This window comes from Alternaria infectoria (assembly GCF_024043175.1).
Source record: "Alternaria infectoria strain BMP 0036 chromosome Unknown scaffold_5, whole genome shotgun sequence".
NCBI lineage: Eukaryota > Fungi > Ascomycota > Dothideomycetes > Pleosporales > Pleosporaceae > Alternaria > Alternaria infectoria.
Genome location: NW_026250694.1, coordinates 723604 through 749890, shown reverse-complemented (window position 1 = coordinate 749890; position 26287 = coordinate 723604). Strand labels below are relative to the sequence as shown.

At 52.0% G+C, this 26287-nt stretch overlaps 8 protein-coding genes across 8 annotated transcripts; 3 read left to right on the top strand and 5 right to left on the bottom strand.

Annotated features, from left to right (window-relative positions):
• Nucleotides 1-71: 71 nt before the first annotated feature.
• On the bottom strand, nucleotides 72-510 carry J4E92_003918 (uncharacterized protein; the record flags this gene model as incomplete). Its single annotated transcript, XM_051495311.1, has 2 exons — nucleotides 72-465; nucleotides 503-510. 2 exons carry the CDS (start codon nucleotides 508-510, stop codon nucleotides 72-74), a joined length of 402 nt encoding a protein of 133 aa, XP_051354330.1.
• A 1530-nt stretch (nucleotides 511-2040) lies between these two features.
• On the top strand, nucleotides 2041-2778 carry J4E92_003917 (uncharacterized protein; the record flags this gene model as incomplete). Its single annotated transcript, XM_051495310.1, has 2 exons — nucleotides 2041-2047; nucleotides 2075-2778. 2 exons carry the CDS (start codon nucleotides 2041-2043, stop codon nucleotides 2776-2778), a joined length of 711 nt encoding a protein of 236 aa, XP_051354329.1.
• A 2787-nt stretch (nucleotides 2779-5565) lies between these two features.
• On the top strand, nucleotides 5566-7310 carry J4E92_003916 (uncharacterized protein; the record flags this gene model as incomplete). Its single annotated transcript, XM_051495309.1, has 3 exons — nucleotides 5566-5784; nucleotides 5844-7064; nucleotides 7122-7310. The coding sequence occupies 3 exons, from the start codon at nucleotides 5566-5568 to the stop codon at nucleotides 7308-7310; spliced, it is 1629 nt and encodes a 542-aa protein (XP_051354328.1).
• Nucleotides 7311-7933: 623 nt separating this feature from the next.
• On the bottom strand, nucleotides 7934-8812 carry J4E92_003915 (uncharacterized protein; the record flags this gene model as incomplete). The annotated part of the gene is made up of 3 exons (XM_051495308.1): nucleotides 7934-8191; nucleotides 8264-8695; nucleotides 8804-8812. 3 exons carry the CDS (start codon nucleotides 8810-8812, stop codon nucleotides 7934-7936), a joined length of 699 nt encoding a protein of 232 aa, XP_051354327.1.
• A 210-nt stretch (nucleotides 8813-9022) lies between these two features.
• J4E92_003914 (uncharacterized protein) lies at nucleotides 9023-12209 on the bottom strand (the record flags this gene model as incomplete). Its single annotated transcript, XM_051495307.1, has 2 exons — nucleotides 9023-9082; nucleotides 9510-12209. 2 exons carry the CDS (start codon nucleotides 12207-12209, stop codon nucleotides 9023-9025), a joined length of 2760 nt encoding a protein of 919 aa, XP_051354326.1.
• Nucleotides 12210-14047: 1838 nt separating this feature from the next.
• Nucleotides 14048-15721, bottom strand: J4E92_003913 (uncharacterized protein; the record flags this gene model as incomplete). Its single annotated transcript, XM_051495306.1, has 2 exons — nucleotides 14048-15659; nucleotides 15708-15721. 2 exons carry the CDS (start codon nucleotides 15719-15721, stop codon nucleotides 14048-14050), a joined length of 1626 nt encoding a protein of 541 aa, XP_051354325.1.
• Nucleotides 15722-16035: 314 nt separating this feature from the next.
• Nucleotides 16036-24055, top strand: J4E92_003912 (uncharacterized protein; the record flags this gene model as incomplete). The annotated part of the gene is made up of 2 exons (XM_051495305.1): nucleotides 16036-21498; nucleotides 21554-24055. The coding sequence occupies 2 exons, from the start codon at nucleotides 16036-16038 to the stop codon at nucleotides 24053-24055; spliced, it is 7965 nt and encodes a 2654-aa protein (XP_051354324.1).
• A 409-nt stretch (nucleotides 24056-24464) lies between these two features.
• J4E92_003911 (uncharacterized protein) lies at nucleotides 24465-25490 on the bottom strand (the record flags this gene model as incomplete). Its single annotated transcript, XM_051495304.1, has 1 exon — nucleotides 24465-25490. The coding sequence occupies one exon, from the start codon at nucleotides 25488-25490 to the stop codon at nucleotides 24465-24467; it is 1026 nt and encodes a 341-aa protein (XP_051354323.1).
• Nucleotides 25491-26287: the final 797 nt, after the last annotated feature.

Genomic DNA, 26287 nt, shown 5'->3' with positions numbered 1-26287 from the left:
CATGTTTCCATGCTAATGTAGGCTGCTAAACGTCTAGTTTTTTTTTCCTGGGTTGACGTGCCTGAAACTCCTCAGAAATCGCAAAACACACTCGGAGCAAAGAACTGATCCCTCCCGCACTTCATCGCCCCAACCTCCATAGTTTTCTTCGAATCCTCGCGACAAGCAATCTCCCTCTGCGGGCAGAACAACCTCCCCGGATTGTTCCCATCGCACTTGTACGTGCACGCCTCACCCTCAATATCCAGCTTAAAGACACCACCAGGGAACGGCGCCTTGCTATCGGAACCAGGACGAGGCGTCTCATCGGTATCCGCAACGATTTCCTTGCCGTCAGTCTCACCGCAACTGCCCACGGCTTTGCCAACGCTGGTGGTGTAGAACTTCCACTCGTGGTTGACGCTGACGGAGGTTCCGTGGCCGGAGTAGTGTGTGACCATGGCGATGGAGAGGGCCATGCCTTTGCTGGGCTTTGTACCGGCCGGGGCTATTGAACAAGAACCGCGTCATAGCAGGGAGGTATGTCTGAACCTTCAACCGCTTCTTCGTCTGTACCATGTCGAATGGTGCGTCGAAGTGTCGCTGGAGGAGTTCTTCGTTCCGTATCAGGGCATCGCCTTTGACCATACACCACGATGATACCCCGCTACACGACGCGCTGTTCACGCCATATGCTTTCGTATACGACACTGGCATCGTTGCGTGGCTCTGATCCGGGCTTGGGGTATTTTTTCGGGACGAGCGGCTGCGCACGCCAGCTCCAGTCAGCGGAAAAGCAAAATCCGCCTGAGCCGCCGCAGCGTTTTGGGCGCGCGAAGATCGCTAGGAATACATGGGTTGTGACGAAGGCATCTGTCTTGCTGGGTGTTTTTGTTGGGTTCAGGTACGTCGCATTCCGTGCCATCGGATGCGCACACGTCGTAGGTGCTAGAAGCGTTCAAGTCACCCTCTTTGAAGCCATTCTTCCAAGTCAGCTTCCCATCTGCGTCTTCCGTGGCCATGACCTGGATCATGATACTCGACTGGAAAGTATGAGTATAGGGGTGTTGAAGTTGACGGCTGGGAAGGAGCTGAACCACTTCCACATCGGTGTCTATACTCACGAAGTCATTCAATTTTGGATCATGTGCAAAAAGCTTCGTAGAGAACATACTGTATGGTGGCCTTCGTACCCAGCAGGCGTAGACGTCATCTTGGGGCGGAAGGATCCTCCATGGCCGCTGTCCTACTAAAGTTGGAGGGGAAGGATCGTTGGAGTAGGCCCCCAACTCAGCCTTGCGCTCAACGCCCGACTATTTCAAGACCATCGGCAACAAGTAACCCACGATCTGTTCTTTCTACAGTATAGTGTTATAGCCAGCCAAGTTGCATGGCTGTACATTAAATCCCAGATGGGGGCTACTTATGTACCTTTGTTGACGCCCGGGCGCTAGACCCCACCTTCTAAGTGCGGCTGCCTAACACAGGTTAGAACTTCACGTTCACCTGTGTCGCACCTGCACCTTTGTCTTCATCACTGAAAGACACGATACTCGAAGTTTTTGATGGCGTTGACATGAAATAAATTTACGCAAGCCCTCGCCTGCCTGCGGACACTTCATCTCCTCGGCACCACACTCCTCTCTCAGCCCTTTTTCCCTCAGCCCTTTAGCTACTACAATCTAATATATAACTTAAATTATTTAGAACTTCTACTGCGTCCTAGTTACTTAACTTACACTCGCTACATTCACGCCTTTTGTCCCGTTTGCAGCTACTGCAATCGCACTCAACACCTCTTCTCATCTCCTCGGCCTCCATCGGCACAACCACTACTATTTTCATCACCATCACCATCACCATTACCTCCATTACGACGCAGCTATGGCGGAACCGACCATGGCAGATCTAAAGGACTTGCCCGCCGGCTACACCTCATCCAGAGATGTAGGCGATGTACTCGTAGGGCAAGACGACGCTCGCCGTCTCATCGAAACATGCTCGTCTGGCGACGACGCGGCCTTATGGAGTCTGCTATCACAGCCACAACACATCACGACGATGCTCAGTAAACCACACACCATCTATAGTAAAGATCCACGTGGGAAAGTTATGGCAAGGCCAATTCCAAATCTTGAGCGGGCCTTGATGGTAGCGGCTCAGAATGGCCACGCTGCTGTTGTGACCGCACTACTTGCTTTTGCAACAGAGCTTGACCTTTCCCTCTCCGATATCATGGATAGAGATGTCGTCAACAAGGCCATCGACGGTGGCCACGCCGCTGTCATCCAGGCACTAGGCGCCGCCTACCCGAAGGTCATCGAGATCCGCATCGGCCACGGCCACCAGCGGCCACTCTACGAGGCCGTGAGGCGAAGGAAACCAGATGTAGCTGCCGCGTTGCTCGAACTTGGAGCAGATCCGTTGCATCCCGTTGCGCCGGGCTACAGGAAACTCGGAAACTTCCGCTCGTCTCTGATGTCTTTCGCTGCCATGAATGAGGGTCCGCGCACGACTGAGATGCTGTTGGAGCGCGGTACGCCTATAGCGGGTACTGCTGCGTTGCATACCGCTGCAAGCTTCGGTCAGCTCGATACTATGCGACTGCTGATAAAGCATGGCGCAGATGTGGAGGAGGTTGTTCCGGGCTGGAAGGGTAGGACGCCGATGCATTTCGCCGCTTGGACTGGCAAAGTCGATGCCATGAAACTGCTAGAGGAACATGGCGCACGCATAAACTCGAAGGACGAGGATGGAAAGACGCCTAAGCAACTGCTGGGCGCGCGGCATGCTGCTTAGTAGTAGCACACATGGACGATGGGAGCGCGAAATCTGCTTGCCATCATAACTACTGTCCGTCTCCTCCAACTCGTGAGAGTTCATTTTTGAGAATGCACGCTGTGAAACGGGTGATCGGAGTTTTTCGTGAGGGAAGGATAGCTTCCAGGACAAAATGCGAATTCTCGACGAGGAGTACCATTTCCTGGGTCTTGACTTTAGCGATGGCGCTGTGTTGAGCTCAATCAAAAATGACTACAGCAATAGTGCCGGCATCCTTTCGCGTGTGTATACTACGCATTAATTGTTCCGTGTTGCGGCTCAAAGTCCTAGACTGAGTCCCGAAGTAGCTGCGTGAGGTCTTGAGAAGCAACCACGCAGGTCCGTCATGAGGCGCTCGCGAGCACTCAGGTCCGTCAGGTCCACGGGTGTGTGCGCCGCATCCGCATGTGCGAAAGCTTACTCGATCGTCATCTTGTCATCTTCTCTTCGTCTTCAAGGGCTTCCGTGCGCATCTCATTCCAATCGTATCCTATCATCCGGTGAGATTCGCTAACAAGTATTGAGTCCATGGACATATCGCTTAGGTCATTTCCACCATCTGGGCAGCTGCAGACAGGATGCTCTACTTCTTTGAGCCGTGATGTCAACGCCACCAACCTTCCGTTGTGCGCAAACCCGTCACATCTCAGGCGCCCTGCATACTCCCGGTCGTAAGAGCACGGCGCCCGCCGGCTTGGATTGGCTCGAGTACATACGCCATGTATGGAGTGTGCAATGTTGGCCGAGTTGACATCTGATCTGCGAACCCTGGGTGTGCCGAGAGCCGGACTGCGCACCGTTGCCCGCTATTTGCTTTCCATGTAGGCAAGGAAAGATGGAACTCGAATCTTGTGGTGATGCGTGGTACAGTTGCGCTCGCAACAGTGGGTGGGAATTCGTTTTTCGAGCTACTGATTCAGCATATGCGCTTGTGGCACTGGTGCCGAATCAGTACGAAAGCAACCTCGGAACGGGTCATGTGCATCATGAACATTGAAAGAACGGCTATGGAATACGGCTGGTACGACCCAATGTATTGGGCCGTTTGCGCTGATCAATCTTTGTACCGGTCCCTTGTTCTTCGCAGACTTATGCAAAAGATCGTGTACTGGCATGTTCAGCAGTACTGACTGCGTGGCATCGAGATACCCAGGCGCGGAGGGGCACGCCCATAGCAATCGCGTTGTTACGCGCACCATGTGCTGAAGCGACTCCAAGTACTACACTGCACGACGATAGCTCAACTCATGTAGAATAAGTTTTCCTCAAGCGACCCAGTCCGACAGATGTCAGTCACCAAGTCGGAACGTGGAAGCCACGCAGCATACCCGCCAAACTGTGCCGCTGCGTCGGAGACGTCGAGCGCGCCTGTCAATTCCCAAGGTCCTGGCTCCAGGTCTAACAGCAGCATCATCACGCAGTCCCAAGCAACGTACCCACCTTCCCTTGCCTCGGTCACATCCCCCCGCGCTGCAGCGAAATATGCGCAAGGACCCAAGATCAGTCATCCATCAGATAAACCACGGTACCTATCCCATTTACCTCGTGCGGTTCTTCACGTGTCAAGTACTAGCGGTGGTAGTAGCGGCCATCTGCGCACATGCGGCGGCTCCGCGTCAGCGGACGTTTTCAAGACTTATTAGCATCACGCCACGGCTAGCTCGTAGAGGAAGACACCAGGCTCAACTCTGCAATCCGCCCGCCTGCACCGGCAGAGTTCCGTATCTGGGGTTAAATGAGTGCGGTGTTCTCGGGCTATCACTACCGCGACGTAATTCAATACCGCTCCCACAGCTCCCCATGGGGCGGGAAGGAAGAGTGGCGGGATGAACAGCGCCATTGGACACGAAGTGGAGGTCCTAAAGAGTAGAGGCATATCCGATACTCATGGTAGCGAGATCTAACGGGGTGGTCAGACGGCTCATATCAGTGGAACTCGCAGATGCCGTGTAACTCAGACCCTTCGTGCTCACCCTAGCCCCCCAGCGTGGAGAAAACGAGTGGAGAGACCCAAAAATTTCCTGGAGCAGCAGGGCAACCCATCTGGGGAGCCCACGGATAAATAACGGGTCTACTCCAGTTAACAAGCGTACAAGCCTGTCGCGGTGCGGGGATATTAGCGCGCGTATTTTAGCACCGGAACAAAGCTTTGCATCGACAGTTCTGATAGGTGACGAGCAACCAGCAATACGAAGTCTAGAGCAGACAAGAAACAGCCACCTGCAAACCAACACGCAGCGCTATGGATACATCTGGTGAGCGGTCCGCTGCTAGGCCAGCGTAGCGACACAGCACGACTCTGTCGTGACAGCCGCCTCGCACGGCTTGGAGGCCCTTGCGCAGACGGCGCAAGGAACCAGCTTGATAGCCAGAAGCCGTGATTGATGGAATCTGTCTCGTGCATTCCTTCCATGTGCACATAGCGCTGACGGCGGACCCACCAGTCGCCAGCGACGGATTTTCCATCTTTCTGGGGAATTAGACAATGCACGCTCGGAGATGTGGAGGGGTGGGTGGATGGTTCAAGCGCGCCCCGGGGGTGACTACTGTACACCAGATGGCTAACCATGCCTAAATGCCGTTGCTGCAAGGTCACATTTAAGCCGCCCCGCGTTGAGTGTGCGCACCCCGTGCTGTTTATAAGGTGGAGACGTTTCCCCGGTTTATCCTTTTGTCTTCTTTGCCAGCCCAGAGTTCCTTTCTCTGATCTGATACCCCTCGTCCTTTTTTTTCTTGTTATACCCCGGCAAGAGCCCTTTCGCAAAGATGGGTGACGTCCCTAAGGAATATGGCGGCGATGTGCACGTCGAGAAGGCCATCTCGCATGTCGACGACTCGGTCGCGCTTGACGAGAAGGCTCAGGCTGCTATGTTCAAGACGCAGGCTATGGACGCTGAGACTGCTGAGCATGACATGGGTGTCGTACAGGCTGTTAAGGCCTACCCTATGGCTGCTCTCTGGGCGTTCATCATGTCTTGCACTATTGTAAGCTCCTCGCTCAAATCCCTCAAAATTAAGATGCGGTTGCTAACAAATCATTCCAGATCATGGAGGCTTACTGTGTCTTCCTGATGGGTAACTTCATCGCTCTGCCCGCATTCGAGAAGGAATTCGGTATCCCGCTCACACACCCGGACCCCGACCGACCACACGGCAAGATTATCGCGGCTAGCTGGCAATCAGCGCTTCAGATGGGAGGGCCCGTTGGTGCCATTATCGGTGTATGCCTGGCTGGTCCTCTCACCAGCCGCATCGGATACCGATGGGCGACCATTTCCGGTCTGATGCTTCTCAACTGCTTCATCTTCGTTTTCTACTTCGCCAACTCGCTCCCAATCATGTTCGTCTCCCAGCTTCTCGAGGGTGTCCCGTGGGGCATCTTCATTGCCAACGCTCCCGCGTACTGCTCTGAGATTACACCTATCCAGCTCCGTGCCCCGGCTACTCAGATGCTGCAAATGTTCTGGGCTATCGGTGCCATCATCGTCAACGGTGTCGCGTACTACTACAACCCCAAGCCCGACGCAAGCGCCTACAGAATCCCCATTGCGCTTCAATGGATGTTCCCCACTCCTCTCGCTATCCTCATCTACCTGGCGCCAGAGTCTCCCTGGTGGTTGGTACGCAAGGGCAAGCTTGAGCAAGCTGAGAAGGCCGTCGGTCGTCTTGGACGCAAGGGCCAGCTCAACCTCAGCGAGGCCGTCGCTATGATGCGCCGTACCATCGATCTCGAGAAGTCCATCAAGGAGCCCAGTCTTTTGGAGCTGTTCAAGGGCACCGACCGCTACCGTACTCTCATCGTCTGCGGTGTTTACGCTGCCCAGAACTTGACTGGTAACCTCATCGCCAACCAGGCCGTCTACTTCTTCCGTCAAGCTGGTATCTCGGTCAACACCGCTTTCGCCCTTGGTCTTATTACCTCCGCTCTCCAGATGATCTTCGTCATGCTTTCCTGGATTCTCACCACCTACCTCGGCCGCCGCACTATCTACGTCTGGGGATCTCTCATCAACGTCGGTTTCCTCGTCGCTCTCGGTATCGCCGCTTCCGTCGGTGTCTCCAACGCAGCTTCTCTTGCCCAGGCTTCTCTGGGTCTGATTGTCTCCGTTCTGTTCACTCTCGGACCGGCGCCCGCTTCCTGGGTCATTATTGGAGAAACCTCGTCCATTCGTCTCAGGCCCCTCACTACCGGTATCGGACGTGGTGCTTACTACGTTGTCAACATTCCTTGCATTTTCCTCGCCAGTTACATGCTTAACCCCGACGTGAGTTTTCTCTCTTTTCGATTGTCACAATGAACATCTTGCTAACGAACATTCCAGGAGGCAAACCTTGGCGGCAAGTGCGGTTACGTCTGGGCCGGTACCGGTTTCTTCTGCTTCGTCGTCGCATACTTCTTCCTCCCCGAGATGAAGGGCCGCTCTTACCGCGAGATCGACATTCTGTTCAAGCGCAAGGTTCCCGCCCGCAAGTGGAAGAAGACCGTCGTCGATATCGGCGACGACTCGTAGATGGAGACGCGCCTACCACGGCGAAGTTATTGAGTCTGCGGAAGCAATACGTCATTTGGCGCTTGCTGTCTTCTGTTGTTAGGAAAGATGTAGTCGATGGAGTAATGCGTGCCCTCCATACCCTAGGGTCACGAGCAGAGACGACGAATAAATCATCTCAACACATCCTTGCCAAATTGCGTGACCGATATGTATTATCAAATGTGAATGGATGCGTCATGCTTCAAAATTGGAGAAAACAAAATTAATACAAAAATCGAGTTTTGTTGCAGATGACAGCGTGCAGCTCGACATGCGTGCAAATCCGAGTTTGCGATATGCAGCCGCCAAGCCACTAGAGCTCATCTAGCTAGCGTCACATCACTTTCACCTCCGAATCAGGCAATTTCCTGAAAACCGTCGATTGCGGGTGCCTAGAGAATTACCACAGGATTTCAGACCCATCTCACTCCGGTCTCGACGCGTCGCCATAACGCAATAAGGCTACATCATCAGCACACTCCAAAGTTTACACAACGTGCTTTGACCCGTCCTCAGCATAGCACACAAGCAGCAGAACTTAGATCAAGCAGTCTGAAAATATAAACATGAATTCGTATATACACACTCTTTCCAACATCTCTCTACGACGAGCAAGTAGCCAACATACTAGTAAGCGCACTCTTCTCCGCACTCGTAATAGTAAGCGCATACACGCTCTTGACCTTAATCCACATCTTGCTGTACGTGCAGTAGTAGCTGGTTAGCGGGGGCTTCCACTCCTCGGGGCCCTTGTCACCCTTCGCTTGGTTCACATTGTCGGTTACGGCGAGGAGCTGGGGGTTTGTGAGGTCGTTGGCGAAGGCTTGACGGCGGGCTGTGGTCCATGATGCTGCGCCGGACTGTTTGGGAGTTAGTATATGGAGTTTGGAGAGGGGAAGATGGGAGGGTAGGAGATGGGGAGGGAAACGCACCTTCCAGGCATTGCTCAATGGCACCATGTGGTCGATGTCGACGTCGCTGGCTGCGGTCCATGTAGCGCCGTCGTAGGGGCTGAACCACGATCCAGAGGTTGCGGCGCATGCACTGCTAGTTACGACATTCGTGCCGTCGCGCTTGAGGACCTCCTCGCGTGTGTTGCAGGCTCCAGACTGAGTGATCCAGTGGGGGAAGAGATCACGGGAGTAACCAGTTTGTGGGCCTTGGGCGGCGACAGTGAGACCAGCGAGCTGTGTGGTAGCAGCGGATTTGCTGGGGATGTTGGGGGGAGCGCGAGCATCGAGGACGGCTGGTGTTGGGGCAGCGGAGACGAGGGCGGCTGAGGCCACAGCGACGAAGATGGAGGCCTTCATGGTGATGAGATGGAAGGGTGGCGGCTTTGCTATTGTGAGAGAGAGGAGGCTATGCTGCGAAGTAGAGCTGCTTGATGATCTCTGACTTATCCTTCGTTACAACACAGATTCTCAGGCGGTTATATACTCTACCTCTCCCTCGCCGTAGTCGGCGCGTTATACTTCGGACATCGTCTCTTCCAATGATAAGCACCACGCGCCTGCCAAACCCCTTTGCCCTTGCTTTTGCACCGCTCACCCCGTCTTCGCATCACACAGCATACTATTCCAATGCGCTACTCTTCTCACGACCCCGAAAGAGGCAGGTGGAGGTAACGGCCAAGTCACCGACACCACGCCCATCATACCCCCCATTGGGGATGTGTACCTGATCAGCCGTGCTTACAAGCCCGCGACACACAACGAGTGGTTTGCCTTCCTACTAAGGAGCGCGGCGCCGACCTACCTGCATAGTAGCGTAGACCTGACTGGAAGGAGGTAAGATGACTTGTGTAGCAAGCAAAGTCGCGGATGATCGCAGGTGCTCTTATCGCGGGGTGTGATAGGTGGCGGGGCGCATTGGCATGGGCGATGATCGTCATCTTGATTGGGGCTCGATATGAAACCTCCGACAACGTACCGGCGCTTCCTGCGGTTCGGCGCGTTATCCCTTTTGGGGTTGTGAGGGAGAGCGAATGGGTGATAAGGAATAGTAAACGTGAGGATGGAAGTGCAGAAGAGTTGAGATGGTTTGGGGGAGTGATTACTGAGTTTCGGTGTTCTGCGCCCCCTGTCTTGGCGGCCGGAACCCCTCGGATGCACGTGATCCCGAATGAGTACCTAGGTATCCAGAGTACCATATCCTCGAGCCAGACCGCTATGAATTCACTTTATACTCGAAAACATACGTGCCAGATCCCACAGTCTCAACCTTTCCGCCCTCCAACACCACCTCCGCCGTCGCACAAGGCGGAATCACAACCTTAAGCCTCACCACCCCCTTCTCCCCATCCACCCTCCAAGCACTCTTCGCAAACCCCAACGGCGTCTCTAGCGTCGCCTCAGCATACTCTAACCCACCCCCAACCAGCGGCTCAACCCTAATCTTTCTATACCCAGGCTCAACAGCCTTCAGCCCCGCCACACTCTCCTGCAACCACGATGCCACACTGCCAAACGCATAGTGATTATGCGACATCTTCGCGTTGCCTTTGCTGTCGTAGCCTTCCCATGTCTCCCATAGCGTTGTTGCGTCTTTTGTGATGGGGTAGAGCCAGGATGGTACGGTGTCTTGGAGTAGGACGCGGTATGCAATGTCTGCTCTGCCATGTTGGGCAAGTACGGGGAGGAGCAGTCCGGTGCTCATGAAGCCGGTTTTTAGGTGGTAGCCAGCTTGCGCCATCAGTTCTACGAGGCGTTCGAGAGCTGCGGGCTTTTGCTCTGGTAAGATGAGGTTGAAGGCTAGGGCGCGGAGGTAGTCGTCTTGGTAGTCGGATGCGATGCGCGCACCGTTCTGTCGGACAAAAGCAGCGCGCCATGCTTCACATGTCTTTTCCGAGATGTTGAGGTAATGCTCAGCGTCGTCCTCTTTGCCAAGAATTTTGGCGATGTTGGAGAGCAGACGAGATGAGTGTGCGAGGTAAGCAGTGGAAATAGCGGCGCTGGGAAACAAGACGTCCTTGATGATCGTGGGAACACCGCTTCCGACACGGAGCCACTCGCCATAGCTGAAGCTAGTGTCCAAGATGTACTGCTCGAGGTCGCCACATCCAGCGCCGAGTTTGGACCAGAACCATCTTCTCCAGCTCATCTTGTCTCGTGCTCGATGGGTCAAGCTATCCACCCAGCTCTTCATGCTGTCGTACTGGCGCGAGAGGATTACGTTATCGTTGTAGTGCTGGTAAAGAGCCCAAGGCACCATTGTAGAAGCATCGCCCCATCCAGTTGATCCTGACATCAACTTCGTGGTGAGTGAAAGCTGGGTGCTGAACTGTGAACCAGCACTGGGGATGTATGACGGGATGCTGCCGTCGGCAAGTTGTTCCGCAGCTAGACAACGCATATACCGACGCAAGAAGGTCTGACAGTCGAATAGCATGGTTGCAGTAGGAGTGAAGACTTGGATGTCTCCCGTCCAACCCATTCGCTCTCGAGTCGGACAGTCAGTCGGTGTGTCAGTGAAATTGCCTCGGGTAGTCCAAACAATGTTTTGATAGAGCTTGTTTAGGCGGGCGTCTGAGCAGGTGAAGGATCCTGTAGCTGGGATGTTGGAAGCGATCACGATTCCTTGGACGTCAGCGGGGCTAAGATCGTAGTCCAAGCCTCGAACTTCGGCGTAACGAAATCCATGGATGGCGAACCAAGGCTGGAACTCAGCTTCGTTGTCTCCAAGGGTTACGACGTCCCGTTGTACGATATGCGGAACTATGGGAAGTTTCAGGTAGTTGATATCAAGCTCTCCGTCGCCAGACAAGACTTCACTGTAGGTCATGGTGATTCTGGAGCCCGCCCGACCGCGGAGCTTGATTCCCATAATGCCGGCAAAGTTTTGTCCAAAGTCGACTATTTGTGCGCCTGACGGGGTACGATTTACGGTCTTGGGTGGCAAGCGCATGACGTCTTCGACGCGTTCGACCTCTTCTGCAATTAGCTTCTTCGTCAAGACCTGGACCTTTTCGGCACGATCCGAAGACTCAGTATCGCATTTCTCCAGCCACTCGTCAGCGATCCGGAAGTCGGTATGTTCACCCCACACGGGGTCTGATCGAACGATGGAGCCTTTTGTACACCGCCATGTCTCGTCGGTACAGAATGTAACAGTTTTCGCGTCACCTGTATCCACCTCAAGCTGTACGAGCGCAGAAAGCCGGTCTCCGTAGCGACAGCGCCCTTCGGTGACGCCGATCTGACCTTTGAATCGCCCATCCGCAACAACGACGCTGATCACATTCTTGCCAGCCTCCAGATACTTCGCAATGTCGTAAGTCTGGTACTCGGTGAACTGATCAAAAGGCGTCCAGCGTGGTACCAACGCCGTGCCGGTGACGTTGTTTCCATTGACGAAAAGCTTGTACCATCCGCAAGCCGTGGCGTAAGCTCGTCCTCGGGCTGGCTCTCGTGCGAGCTGCAAGATGCTAGAGAGGTATATGACTCTGCCATCTTTTACTGAATTCCCGGTTGATGTCATTACAGGAGCGCTGATCCAGGACGCTTTCCAGTCGGATGGCTCCAGAAGCCCTGTCTCGAACCATGCTTGCTCGGCTGTGTCCCAGATCTTGTCGCTGGGCTGGTCGGTTTGATCCCATACGCGGAGGCGCCAATGATACCGAGTGCGACTTGTCACACTTTCGCCTGCGTAGATGGCGGTAAGTGACGGAATCTTGCTTGTGGCTGTCTTCCCGCTGTCCCAAACGATGTTTCCGAATTCGAAGGCTGGAGATGTAGAGACTTGAAGTTCATAGGACGATTGTGTGACATTATGAATGCCTTCCTTAGCTGTTAGCTGCCAACTGAATTCCACGGGAAATGCATCGATTCCAAGCGGACTGGATAGCCTGTTGGTGCGCAAATGGTACGGTCGTGCAGACATGAAGGGAAGTGTGGTGAGGGAAGGTTAGATGTGCGAATTGATGCCACAGGTGGCTATTGATCTCATTTTTGTAGTAAAGCTCCTATGTCCGTACCAGGTTTCCCTACAATTCGACATTAGACGTTGCTGTCACGGCCTAGCTCTAATGTTTCTAATGTTTTAACGTAATTTTATTACTAAAACGCTAGTCTCTAAGTAAGTTTTCTTTTATAATTTTATCTTAGTATTCTATTATTTTTACTAACTTATACTTACTAGCTACGCTAGCTTACTTTAAGTATATATTATAACTAGCTATAATTACTATACTAATTCTACTCTTCTTTTTTTATATATACGTAAGCTATACTTTTTTAGTATTACTAAGAGTACTAGTAATATACTTTATAAGTAGCTTATTTAAAGCGTTAATTTTTAGCTAAATAAAGTTAATACTTTTATAATTTTTATTTATATACTATTAATAAGCTTTATTATTACTACTTTACTTACTTTATATAAACTAATTTTTTTAAATATTATAATAATTAGCTTAATAGTTTTACTTTTTTTTAAGTTTTTATAAAGTTTTTAAACTTTTTAAATTATTTTTTATACTTTTAGTAATTAAAAGTTTAGTAAAAATTTTACTTTTAGTAACTAGTATAGTTAGTTATAGCTAAGTTTTATACTATTATAGTATTTTATAGCTATATTAATAAAAAGTTTAAATAAAGTTATTATAATATAACTTAAATAAGTAGTAATAGTACTTTATATACTTAAACTTTAACTATAGTTTTACTATTATAAAGTTATTTTAAAGACTTATTACTATACTATAAATATATATAAAAATATACTAGCTTAAAATTAGTTATTAGTAAATTATAGTTATTATATACTTAACTACTTAAAATACTATTAAAGTTATTATAATTAGATTATTATAAGATAAGCGCGCAAATAAGAACATGTTATAGCCTAGGCATAGTCTTCTTTTACGCTGTAACGTTTTTTCAATGCGCTACGGAGCGTGCGCCTTCCGGAGCCCGGCCTCTTGAGCAGTCGCGAAGTTGGGAAATGAGTTTCAGCGGGGCTCGGCAGATTTTCCAGCGAGAGTGAGCACGGCTGTTCTTCGACGCCGGGTGCAGCTGCCCTCCGTTCCCGAAACGCCGAGAGAAGCCAGACGCTAGCCTATCTCAGCTGACACGTGAGGCCAAGCGTCGGTCTTGGCTGGAAGAAGAAAGCCGTTAGCCTCAAGAGGAAGTGCCAAGCCAAGAATGGTGAAGTGCTGTCTGAATGGCGTAAAACCTGGAATACACGAGTTTTGATTTTCGAGCTGATGCTATGAAGTGAAAGCTGTTCAATACATTGAAAGTTGCGCGACGAGTGTCGACGGACATGAGACATTTCGGCAGCTCGGGAATAAGCCTGGCGAGACCGGAGCTTGGTATGCCAATCTTTAGTGCTGCGTTGGACACCTTCCTGCCAGAACTGCCGTTTCGAGTATGTTCGCAGCGACGTCGGGCCTTGGAGACTTGGCTCATGAGTCGATCCCGAAGTGGAGGTTACGTGAGAACCACATTACTATCACAAAGGCCGTAAAACGCTCAGATGTACCCCAGTGTCTATGTCGGTCATTGTCATATTAATCGATACTTATGCGTACAAATTCATGCTATTTGGGTACGATGGAAGAGGCGGGGGGTCAGAGCCCAAGTTGGTAGGCAGGATATAGCCAGAGTCTTCTCTCCTCCTCTTGGATGGCTCGTACTCGTAGGCGGAATGGTCGATGGGTGCCTGTGTGGTCGGTTTTGGGTTTAAGGGTAAAATGTGCAAACCAAGAACTATGGGTATCAAGCGGCGAAATCGAAATCCTTGAACGCTTCTTTGAACTTCTCAACGTCCTGCTCTTCCTGGGCCTGCGTTTGCCCGCAGTTCTTCCAGTCAACGCGATTGTCGAGCCTCAACAGTTTTGCCAATACTTCGCGTCCGAACTGGTTGTGGAAGCGTATCTTCTCATCAAATCGCATGACGTAGCTTGTCTGCTTTTCAGGATCATCTTTTGGGTTCCATACCAGGACTCTGAAGAAGTCGCTCGTTTCTTCGAATCCGTCTTCAACATCTTCCTTCTCAAACTTCGGCCAGTGTAGGTTCTCTGCTAGCGCCTTGAAAGCAGCCTCGACAAGCCCTTTGCTGATGAGATCCGCGCTCACTGGGAGATATTGCCAATGGGTATGTGGTAAGCTCGATTTACTGGCTTCCCATGTGACGGAGCCGTATTCGGTCTCCGCGACAGACTTGAGCATGCTGTTCATGGCGCGTCGGTAGCGTTGCATCTCTGCGTAGGTTGCGTGTCGTTCCTCTTCTTCCATAGAGCCGAGCGTTGGCTGATGTGTGAAGGGGATGATGAGCATGTGGCTGGGGAAGCCAAGTTTTGGGTATGTGTGCGAAGTCGGGAGGGGTCCTTTGGCCGTGGTCAGGTAAGAATTCTCGCCGATTGAAGTCACTAGATGGGTCGCGATGTTCTCGTTTGCCAGACAAAAGAAACACTCTGAGGCTGTGATGGGCCCTCGGAATTCACCCTTGCGCCTCTTGTTGCCTCTTCGGCCGCGATTCCCATCATCATAGACGAGATGCTGTTCGCGGTGCTCTGGCGCAAGTCGCTTCTTCTCCGAGAGTATCACAGGGCAAGCAGTAGAGCCAGCTGGCGGCGAGACTGGATGGCTGGCCGATGGCTCGAGAGAGAAGGCGTATATCCATTTCTGCTTGTTTGGGTTGCCAAACGAAGCCAGACTGATGAATCGGGTCACAGGGTAGAGGCTGTCGGTTTCGTCGCTAGGCGCATGGAAGAATGGTTCTCGCTCGTAGAAGTTGCTGCCCGATGTGGAGAAGTGGTATTTGGGCTTGAGTATTACGTCCAGGTCGGCGATACACTGTCGCGCTGTCGGTTTTACTTCAGAATTGAACTCAACCTTGGAACGCTTCTGAATGCCCTCTGGCCACTCGTTGGTGACGAGGATATCTGCTGTGGTTGCGCCTCGTAATACCTTCGCATCCGTCTCGCTGTAGAAGGGCGGGTACTTGTCTTTAGATTGGCCGGCGACAATGTTGGGGTCAAGCTGTCCACCTAGGGAAACGATGCGAATGCCTTCCGATGTCTTCATAGTCGTCCGCTTGCCGAGGAAGAAGAGGTTGTGGCATAGCTCGTCACTTGATGATTCCAATTTCTGGACGACTGCTGGTGGTAGGGGATGATTGCCAAGAGCAAAGTACGTCGGCAATGGTACGTCGATGTTGCCGTCAATGAGCGCCTGCACATCGGCTGCATCTGTGCTTTCAGTTTCGACTGACCCTGCGAAGAGATCGCCTGCGACAATGGCGAAAGCGAAGTTGTTCTTCGCGTGTAAAGCGCCCAGCTTCTGGAAGACAGTCTTGAATTGGCCGTTCACGGCGCCAACGACAACGCTGCACATGTTAGAACAGCCAAATATTATGATAGCGCATTTCACTTACATTTTAGAGGCCATTGCTGATAACGCAGCAGCTAGGAAAGCAGCTGGTCGTCGATGTGGTGGTAAAAGTAGCGACGATCAGAGGCGCACTTTCGCTACTTGATAAGCTTAGTGTAGTCGCGTTTATTTCGACAGCTACTGTAGCCTGGTGTGACTGTTTCGATAGGTTGATGTTGGCGACGCGTGGTGTTGAGTATGGGTGATTGGCGCGTCGGAGGCCTCGGTGGTGCCAGGGTCCAGCTTTTTTGTTAGCGCCAGGAAATTCTAGTGGAGCATCATCGAGTGAAGATACAGCCGCAGCCCTCACCACCACAACTCCACCCAACACCATGGCCGCCATGTCGAGAGGCCAAACCGCGAAGCCGGCTGCAAAGCCCAAATCCAAGGTCGCCAAATCAGCGCGCCCCCAGAAACGGGTCAAGGGCGGCACCGAATCGACGCGCAACCATGTCTTCAAAGGCTTCACCCAGCGCATTGCCCAGCTCAAGATCGAACCCATCCGCCGCGGTCGCAGCACCTTCCTCGACGACGCCGAACTCGAATCCACCTTCTCCTACTTCCGCGACTCGTTCAATGAGTGGCGGGAGCTCAACATGTCCGAGGGCTTCACCACCTTCGCCCGCAAGGTCGCGCCACTATGCGACAGCCTCCCCCAGGTCCTCCACCACAGCGACCGCATATTCGACCTGCTCGTAGAATACATCGAGAAGGGCGAGAAGTTCAGCCAAGAACCGTTGCTCAGTCTCACGGCGCATCTGGCACACGACATGGGCGAGCGGTTCGAGAAGTACTTTGAAAAGGCAGTCACGACGGTGTCGCATCTGGCAGCCACACATGCTGATGTCGAGGTCATAGAGTGGGCTTTTGGCTGTCTCGCATGGCTGTTCAAGTACCTCTCGCGCCTCTTAGTCCCCAACCTGCGCCCGGTCTTCGATCTCATGTCGCCTCTGCTGGGCAAAGAGCGCCAGAAAGCCTTCGTCTCCCGTTTCGCCGCCGAATCGCTCAGCTTCCTAGTCCGCAAAGCCGGCGCCGGCTACCACCGCGACAAGATGCCTCTCCGGACAATCATCAAGCACATATCGGACCAGCTGAAGGACCAGCAAGAGTCGGGCAAGGACTACGCGTTCCAGCAGGGTCTCATGTACCTGTTGACCGACTCGCTCAAGGGTGTACAACGCGGATTCCACTCGAGCGCGACGGCCATACTACAGGAGCTTTTAGCAGAGACCTACAACGAAGAGCACGTCCAACTCCGCATCCCGCCTCTGGAGCCCGTGGTGACTGGCGTCATCACCGCTGCTATCCATCATACCGACGCAGAAAACTTCGCGCCACTCCTCGAAGTGATTCTCGCACAGATCGATAAGACATCTTCCGATACGCGTTACATGGGCCTTTCGTCTCGTCTGCTGCTAGTCGCTTGTGGTGTGCGACAAGGTGATCGTGTCGATGACTGGCAACCCGTGCTGAGCTTGGTCAATCATTTGCTGAACTCAACCAAGGAATCATCCACTCTCGATTCCGTTGATGCGTGGGAGCTTTTGTCGGTCGTCTCTGTTGTGTTCCAATACTGTCCTCTTGGCGCAGCGACACCATACGGAAAATTGCTCGAAGGGCTTACCCGCGGCCCCTGGGAATCATACTTCTTACCCTTCTGCAATCTCTTTGCTGACCTAGGGGTGGAGAGATTCAGGACGTTGCTACTTCCTTATTTCAAGAGGTTCATCGCGCAGAAGGCACACGAGCACGGATCACAATTTTGCGCTATCCTCCCTCGACTTTACTACAAGCGCGACAACAACGACAACAGCGCGCTGGCGAAAGTCGATCTACAGGCTTCTGATCAATGGCAAGTGACCGTACACGAACCGTTCGACAAGCTTCTTGAGTCTGTACGCGGCGATGTCGATTCAGATTACGAAACATTTTACTGCAATGCTTTGCTATTCGCTGTAGATACGCTGCGTCTAGGAAACGATAAGACCCACGGAATAATGACCGACCTTGCAGAGCTACTCAAGAACGCCTTAGACACCGACAGCGCAAAGCCCCGACAAACTGTAGACATATTTGCCACCGGCAACGGGTTTCAGGCCCTCATCAGTAAAGGCGACAGTGATGACTTGACGACAAGTTTATGGCCTGCGTTGTGTCAAGCATCTCCTGTATATGGCCATTCTCTAGCTTTCTGGCGCGCATTCCTGCGCTTATTGGAGCGGGAAAAGACCAAAGTCGACATTACCGGCTCTCACATGGAACCTCTGAAGCGAACACTAATGCGCTGCTTGGGGTCTCCATCACATGACCTAAGATTCACAGCCATACAAGTCTTGAAGATAATTGCAGGGCAGAGCCAGGAACATCAGGACATACTGCATACCGCGATGCTGATCGAGCAGACACCACTGAATCTAGAGACTCAGAGATCCATTGCGATGCGCATAGGGCAAATCGCGAAACTGTACCCAGGTGTATGTTCTAATGAATGGATAGGGGAGGCCATACCCGCTTTCTGTCTAGGATTGCTACACGTCAAACTAGCTTCGGTCTGGAACGACAGTTGCGCAGCTTTGAAGGCCATTTGCCAGACAAAAGAAGGCGAGGGTTTCGTCACCCAACATGTTTTCGAATGGCTGAGTGCTTCCGATGCCAGCGAAAGTTTCACGAACGCATCTCAACCGGAATCCACACAGCGACCCTACGCCACAGACTTCGAGTGCACCAACCTCATGGAGCTGCAAGGGCGTGTGGCCAATGTACAGTCACAGGCTGACAGTACTAAGGAACAGCTGGAGACTTTATTCAAGGACAATCATGCCGAAGTACCTTTCCACAATCCTTTCAGCAGGACACAAGCTCTCCGAGTATTGGATTCCCTGCCACACATCGCGGAGAAGCGTTCTCGCCTTCTTGTCCCCGTGCTGCTAAACTGGGCACTGAACCAGGCCACACCGGAGCCTGAAAATGCGCCCAATCCCGAACAAGATGCGGATGCCATTCTGCAGGATCGCTGGTCAAGGAAAGACCAGAAAGCAATGCTTTCAATCTTCGCCAAGTTCAACAACCCCAAGGTCCTGTACCGTACGGACGAGGTTCGCGAAGCTCTGCTTGCTTTACTAGGAAACGGAGACATCGAGATCCAGAAAGCCGCTCTGAAGGCACTTCTCACGTGGAAAGATCCAGTCATTGTCAAACACCAAGAACAACTGCTCAATTTGCTTGATGATGAGCGATTCCGTGACGAGCTACCAATCTTCCTCAGCGAAGGAAAGCTGCAGGATACCGACGTCGATCAAGTACTTCCGATTGTTCTGCGACTTTTATACGGAAAAGTCATAGCTGGCAAGCGAGGTCTGGAGTCGAAGAGGAAGGCCGTTTTCGTCGGCCTGAAGACCAGATTCGGAGATGACGCTATACGCCAATTCTTGCAGATCGCGTTCGGGCCTTTAGGCCGCATCTCAATTCTCAAAGACTCCGCGGTCGATGAAGAGCTGCTGCAGAAAGAGCTGGTAGACCCGCGAAAGCAGGTGGGAATGTTGAACCTACTTGATGACTTGCTGAGTACGTTTGCAACTACATTCGCGCCCTTTGCCGGAATCGTCGTGGATCCCATTCTATACTCAGCCACCAAGGCATCGCGAGAACTGTCAAGACCAAACGAAAGCGAAGATGACGAAGGTCGAGCGACAAAGACCTCCTTACTGAAGACTATCCGGCAGCGGGCGCTGCAGATTCTGGGTAGGCTGTTTGAAAACTGTCCGGACTTTGACTGGAAACCGTACGCAGGTGTTCTAGTCAAGGAGATGGTCGAGCCCAGGCTCGAGCAGCTGCCCATTGAGACAGCCCAGTCCGTCTCAGGACTACTCAGATTGTTCGCGGCATGGTCTAAATCAAGCCGGACAGCTCCGTTCTTGGTAGAACTCAACCCTGCCATTCTGCACAAGATCATAGACTGCCTGGAGGTACCATCGGCTAAGGACGAGGTCAAGTGCTTTGTCTTGAACGACATCGTTCGAAGCATCGTTTCTCTTGTCACCGAAGAAGATGAGACACCGACGACAGAGTCGAAACTCCTCAGGAATCGTATCCATACCGATATCATCCAGCCATACTCAACTGCGATACTCCACCGAGTTGGCCAACTACTTCGCCAAAGCCCTGGTAAAGAAGTGCTCGAAGCCGGTGTACAAACGGTGGCAGACCTAGCGCCTCATGTAGTCGGTGCCACGGAATCCCGGAGCATGATCGAGATCGCAACTTTCTTGCTTCGCCAGCCTTCAAAGCGCGTCAACCCACGTACTAAGCTTGGCTTACTCAAGATCCTTCATGAATTCATCCAGCGATGTGATAGCCAGAGTTTGCTTGAACTCTTTGACACAACCTACGATGCTATCTCACCTATGTTCAGTTTCGTTCAGGATCGAATAGCCCGAAGCTTGCTTTGCGATGTTCTCCAGGATCTCTCCGACACCAACGGTGATCTTACAGTGATCGCAAAGCTGTGCCATGATCTGAATTCATTCGCTACTGGACGGCTCGATGAACCAGACTTTGAACGCCGCTCGCAAGCTTTCAATGCCATAAACGAAGAAAGTTATCGATCATACACGCTCACACAGTGGAAGCCTCTAGTTTACAACATGCTGTATCTCATCAAGGATAACGACGAGCTCAGCATTCGAGTCAATGCATCACTATCTCTACGTCGTTTCAGCGAGGTCGCGTCGAGCGAACAGTTCAAAGAATTTGTGTCAGCTGCAGTCCTACCTGGGATTCAGAATGGTGTGCGGGAGAATTCGGAGCTTGTGCGGGTCGAATACCTTGCCGTCCTGGAACATCTGGTCAAGACACATTCAGACTGGACTCCCGTAGCCGATCTGCATGTCCTCCTCTCAGAAGATGACGAGGCATCGTTCTTTGGCAACATTTTGCACATCCAGGGTCATCGACGACTGCGAGCCTTGCGCCGTCTGGCCACCCACGCGTCCCACCTGCGAGGTACCAACATCTATCACATTCTGATACCACTCCTCGAGCACTTCGTCTTCAACAAGGGTGACGACGAGGCTGCTGACAGCCTTCTGGGAGAGACGATCAAGACACTCACATCTTTGACCGAGAGTCTTGAATGGCCGCAGTTCCGTTCCCTACTCAAACGCTACATCGGCTACCTGACTAGCAAGGAAGACCTGCAAAAGCCTATTATCCGATTGATCGCAGGTCTCATGGACGGTTTGAACCAAGCAGGACGTGCCAAAGCTTACATTGCCAAGCCCTCCTCTCAAGGCGCATCCGAGACAGAGGAAGCTGGGGACGCTATGGAGATTGACCAGCCCTTATCGACTTTGGCCAAGACGCTCCCACAACAGGACAAACTTAGCACCGATCTAATCAGCAACTTCCTGCCCGACTTGACCAACTTCCTACACAAGAAGGATGAGGCTACCGTCAGTTTACGAGTGCCGATTGCAACCGCGATTGCCAAGATTCTTCTGATTCTGCCGCCGCTCGAGATCGAGACACGGTTACCGGGCGTTCTTCTGGATATCTGCTACATCTTGAAAAGTCGCGCGCAAGAGGCACGCGACATGTCGAGAAACACCCTCAGTGATATTGCTACGATACTGGGCCCTGGCTACGTGGGCTTCATCCTGAAGGCTTTGCGGACTGCGCTTCAACGCGGTTACCAGCTCCACGTTCTGTCGTTCACTTTGCATACCATTCTGGTCAAGCTCGCCGACCAAACGAACCCAGGTGATCTTGATTACTGTCTGGTGGAGCTAGTCGATGTTGTAAGTATCCCGACAGAATGCATCCACTTTGGGAACAAACTAACTGAGTATTTAGATCATGGACGACACTTTCGGTGCTGCAGGTCAGGAGAAGGATGCTGAAGAATACATTTCTAAGATGAAGGAGGTGAAGAGCAGCAAATCTTTCGATTCCATGGATATCGTAGCACGGTGTGCCACTCCCGCGCATATCATCAAGCTCGTCCTTCCGATTAGATCTCTTCTGATCGAGAAGCTCAATGCAAGGATGGTTCAGAAGATCGACGAGCTTTTGCGACGTATCGGACTCGGTGTTCTTCAGAACCCCACGGTGAACAACAGGGATATCTTGGTATTCTGTTATGAGCTCATCCAGGAGGCATATGCTGCAACCACGACCACCGAAAAGAAGGCCAAGATCGACCCCAAGAACAAGCGGTATCTGATCAACAACCGGGGAGCAGCCAAGTCTGGCGCAAGACTTAGCACCAATTCTTACCTGTTTAAGATGATTCGCTTCGGTATGGATATTCTTCGGACTGTGCTCCGCAAGCATGAAGACCTCCAAACTCCCCAGAATCTGGCTGGCTTCCTTCCGATCATTGGCGACGCCATGGTACAAGGACAAGAAGAGGTGCAGGTCTCGGCTGTTCGCCTTCTCACAACCATCATCAAGGTACCGATGACGGAGCTGGACACCAACTGCCCCGTGTACATCGACGAAGCGATGCGCGCCATCAAGGGCGCACTGTCGTCCAACACGGAGCTTGCGCAAGCCTCACTGAAGTTAGTTTCAGCGGTGCTACGCGAGCGACCAAACGTGCCGATCAAGGAAAGAGACGTCGGTCACCTCCTCAAGCGCATGATTCCCGACTTGGACGAGCCAGATCGATCAGGTGTCACTTTCGGTTTCCTCAAGGCTGTCATGAACCGTCACATTGACGTTCCTGAGATGTACGAAGCCATGGACAAGGTAGCCGAAATGATGATCACCAATCAGACGAAATCCGCGCGCGACATCGCCCGTTCGCACTACTTCCAATTCTTGACCTCCTACACGCAGAGCGAGAAGCGCTTCAAGAAGCAGGTCGAATTCCTCCTCAAGAACCTCCGCTACGAGCATGTGGAAGGAAGGCAGTCAGTCATGGAGGCGCTCGATCTCATCATCGGAAAGGCGCTGCCTCGCTTCCCGGAGAAGGCACAGTATGAGTACCACGGCATCATGTTCCTCCCGCTGATCAACACTGTGGCAAACGACGACTCACCCAAATGCCGAGAAATGGCTAGCTTGCTCATCAAGAGGCTGTTCCAACACGCGAGCGACAAGCGGTTGCAAAGTTTCGCGTCTGACCTTAAGAATTGGCTGGAGCAGGACGACAACGTTGGTCTTAAGCGTCTGGGCATTCAGTGCTTTGGGTTCTACTTCGAAGCAATGGAAGAGGTTGAAGAGCCAAAGGAGGTAGCATACGTTCTTGATCGGCTCGACGCAACGATTGATGAGTGTTTGACACGACGCGATGAAGACGACTGGGAGTTGTTGTACTACTCTCTCACTCTACTCTCCAAGATCTGCAAGAAGTACACCGACACCATGTTTGCATCGAACAAGGATAGCCTATGGACCGCAGTACAAGCAAGCGCAACTTACCCGCACTTATGGGTCAAGCTCAAGGCTGCGGAGCTGTTGGGTACATACTTTGCCCATCTGGGTGTCTCGAACAAGGACACTGGTCTTGGTGCTCTACCTCTGGAGGGGTCAGGTGGTCTGCAACTAACAGAGCAGAGCATGACGCAGCTCTGCAATGCCTTCCTGAGGAATCTGCTCAACCCCGAGGTCTCAGAACAGCTCTGCATGCAGAGCGTCAAGAATATCGCTTTCCTCGCGCGCTGCCTCGCTGTCAACGGCGCCAAATGGCACTGGCAGAAGACCGACGACGAAGAAGAAGCGGGAGAAACAGCAGCGTCAACAAACGGCGCCGCATCAGCCCTAGACGACGAAGAAGATTTCTCCGGCTTCTCCCCTCCACCCGAATCGAAGAAGCCCGAGAAAACAGACGACACTCCACCAACAGCGATCCACCGCCTCATGATCCGCCTCTCAGGCATCGTCCGCAAAGATAAGAGCACCATGAACGCAAAAACAACCATAATGTCCCTCTTCGACACCATCGCCGCGAAATTCCCTCTAGAACCGCTTTCAACATCCCTCCCCCACCTCCTCACCACACTCTCCACCCTAACATCCACCGACGCCACCTTCCCCAAAGCAAGTGCCGCGCTCGCTCCCACTTCCAACAACAACCCGCCTGTAGACCCATACAAAGCGCTATCAGATAAGGCGCGCGAGGTCATGAATACGCTGCAGAAGCGGTTGGGTACGCAGGAGTATCTTAATGTTATGGCGGAGGTGCAAAGAGGTGTTCGGGAGCGGAGAGAAGAGAGGAGGCGCAAGAGGAAGGTGGATGCTGTGTTGGATCCTGAGAAGGTGATGAAGGAGAAGAGGAGGAGGCATGATGTTAAGAGGGTTAATAAGAAGGCGAGGAGTGCGGGAGAGAAGGGGAGGAGGCAGGGATGGTAGATGTTGTAATCTGGTTGATGAGGTCTGGCCGATGAGTTGCACGTGCAGATGTTTTCGTATGCATTTATATGGCGTTTGGCATTGGAAAGGGTGTGGGAAAGAAAAGTTCAGCTTTGCATGGCATGAGGTGGGGAGAGTATGGAGATGGTAGACTGTGAATGGCATGTGATACCCTTTATTGAAGTATACACGCTTCTGATTACTTCGCTCGTTGCATGCACGCCAACCTAGGGAAAAACTAAACAGCCTAGAGCCTACGTTGACGTTGGGTTACCTACTTTGCAAGGTTTTAGGTCAACGTAGTCTGCAGACCTATTTAATTTTTTTCTTGTATAAGGTGGTTGCATGTGCTCGTTGAGGTACGCATTGAGAACTCGATGAGCAAGGCTGTTCATACTCCAGAATGAGGTCATGTTCGACTTGACGTCATGTGCCGATCCCTAACGCTGACGTATGCAGGCAGCACTCGCGATTGGCCAGTTGTCGAGTAGAGAATATTGAAGGAAACCCCTGTCTCCTGCTGGCACTCTCTCAAAACATCAAGCAGCTGCTTGCACCAGACTCCACCGTTATTCCATTCCAAATCATTCAGGTTTTCGATCACGCAAAACGTAACGACGGGCGCCTTTCTTAAGAGCATCTTCAGAAGTCTTAGACTGGCATCCCAGGACGAGACTTCTCCGTTGAGAGCAGCGAAGTCGTCATCGTGATTCTCGAACTCCTCGTCGACTCTGCTAAATTGTGAAAGCTGACGGATGAAGCCGTATACCAGGCTGATCATTCCAACTTGCTCGACGTTCATACCGGGACGCAACTGATTCCTGGATGGTCGGCTGCAGGAGTACGAGATGATCGGAGTTTCCGCTTGCCATGCTGCAGCTATCGTCGCCATGACTGCTGCTCGACAGCTCGGGACGGCTACACCTGGCTTATACGGGCTTGATATCCACAATGTCCGCGATTTCGTGTTATCTGTCATCCACAGACGAAGTTTGTGTATGATATCTTTTTCGGAAACCCAGAGGTTTGCTTTGCCTGAGAAGCCCGGTTGCTCCTTATCGATGATGAAAGCGTCGAGGTTATTTCGGGGATTATATATCGAACCACAAGCTGGAGGATTCACGACGAGATTTTGCGCAATCTCTGCTGGCTTGGAAAAGGTTGCGGAAGTTATCATGCTCTGGAGTTGCTCTACGCTTGTCCATGTCTCTTGCATCATCCTCTCCATTCGTTGGCCAGCCAGCATGTCACGTACTTCGTAGTTACGTCGCTGCCGGTGCAGTTCATCTTCAAGAATCCTGACCCGGCCGTTGACCATAGCGACTATCGCGGTATTGGCAATTGCAACCTCTCGGTAAAGCTCGACAACATCGACCTCGAGGTCTTTCTTTGCATCCTCAAACTCTTTCACAAGATTCTCGTTGAAGCTGCGCATTAAACGACCAAAGCTCGATTGCATGTACCAGCTTATCGCGGTCCGATAAAAGTCGAACATACGTGCATAGATGGCAGCGAGCTTTTTTCTGGCTCGAGCTGTCTTCACTATCGATAGCACGTTTGAGCATGTCGAAACCTTCTCTGATATTTCTGCAATCGATGTGGACAGTTTGAGCGAGATTTCGCTGTGGGATTGGGCGGCCTGTTAATGTCAGTCGCCGAACCTATGACGTGCGTTCCTGGAAGCAGGGTTCTTACTTTCATCAGGATCGTTACACTGCCGACCAGAGGGGAAGTATAATTATTTTGAGACGGGAAGACCTTGAGAATGCTTTTGTGGTCGTCGAGCGTACTGCAAATCTTCTTGAACGCGGCAAAAACCTTCCCAATGGTCAGCGACAGTAGAGCATCATAGTTTGTCAGAACATGAGGCGCACTGGACCGTGTTTCTGCTTCCACTCCAACCCAAGGTTCTCAACTGAACTTTTGAGGTCATCGATTTCGTTCTCTGCTGATTTGTGAAGCACTTCGGCTACTTTGGCTTTTGCAGACTTCTTCGACGATCCTAATTTTGGCCAAGAAGACAACTTTGTATCCGTATCGAACCTTGCAATCATCTTCCCAAGTTCTTCTCTGGCGATGTTTACCACCTCAAAACTACTCTGGTAAGTTCCAAATGTTCGCAAAGGTACGGGAAGGAGCGACTGACCTCTCATCATCCTGACTTGGGCACTCAAACAGCTGCTTTGACCGCTCTTCCTCCACATACTTGATGCTGTTCCCATCCTGAACGAA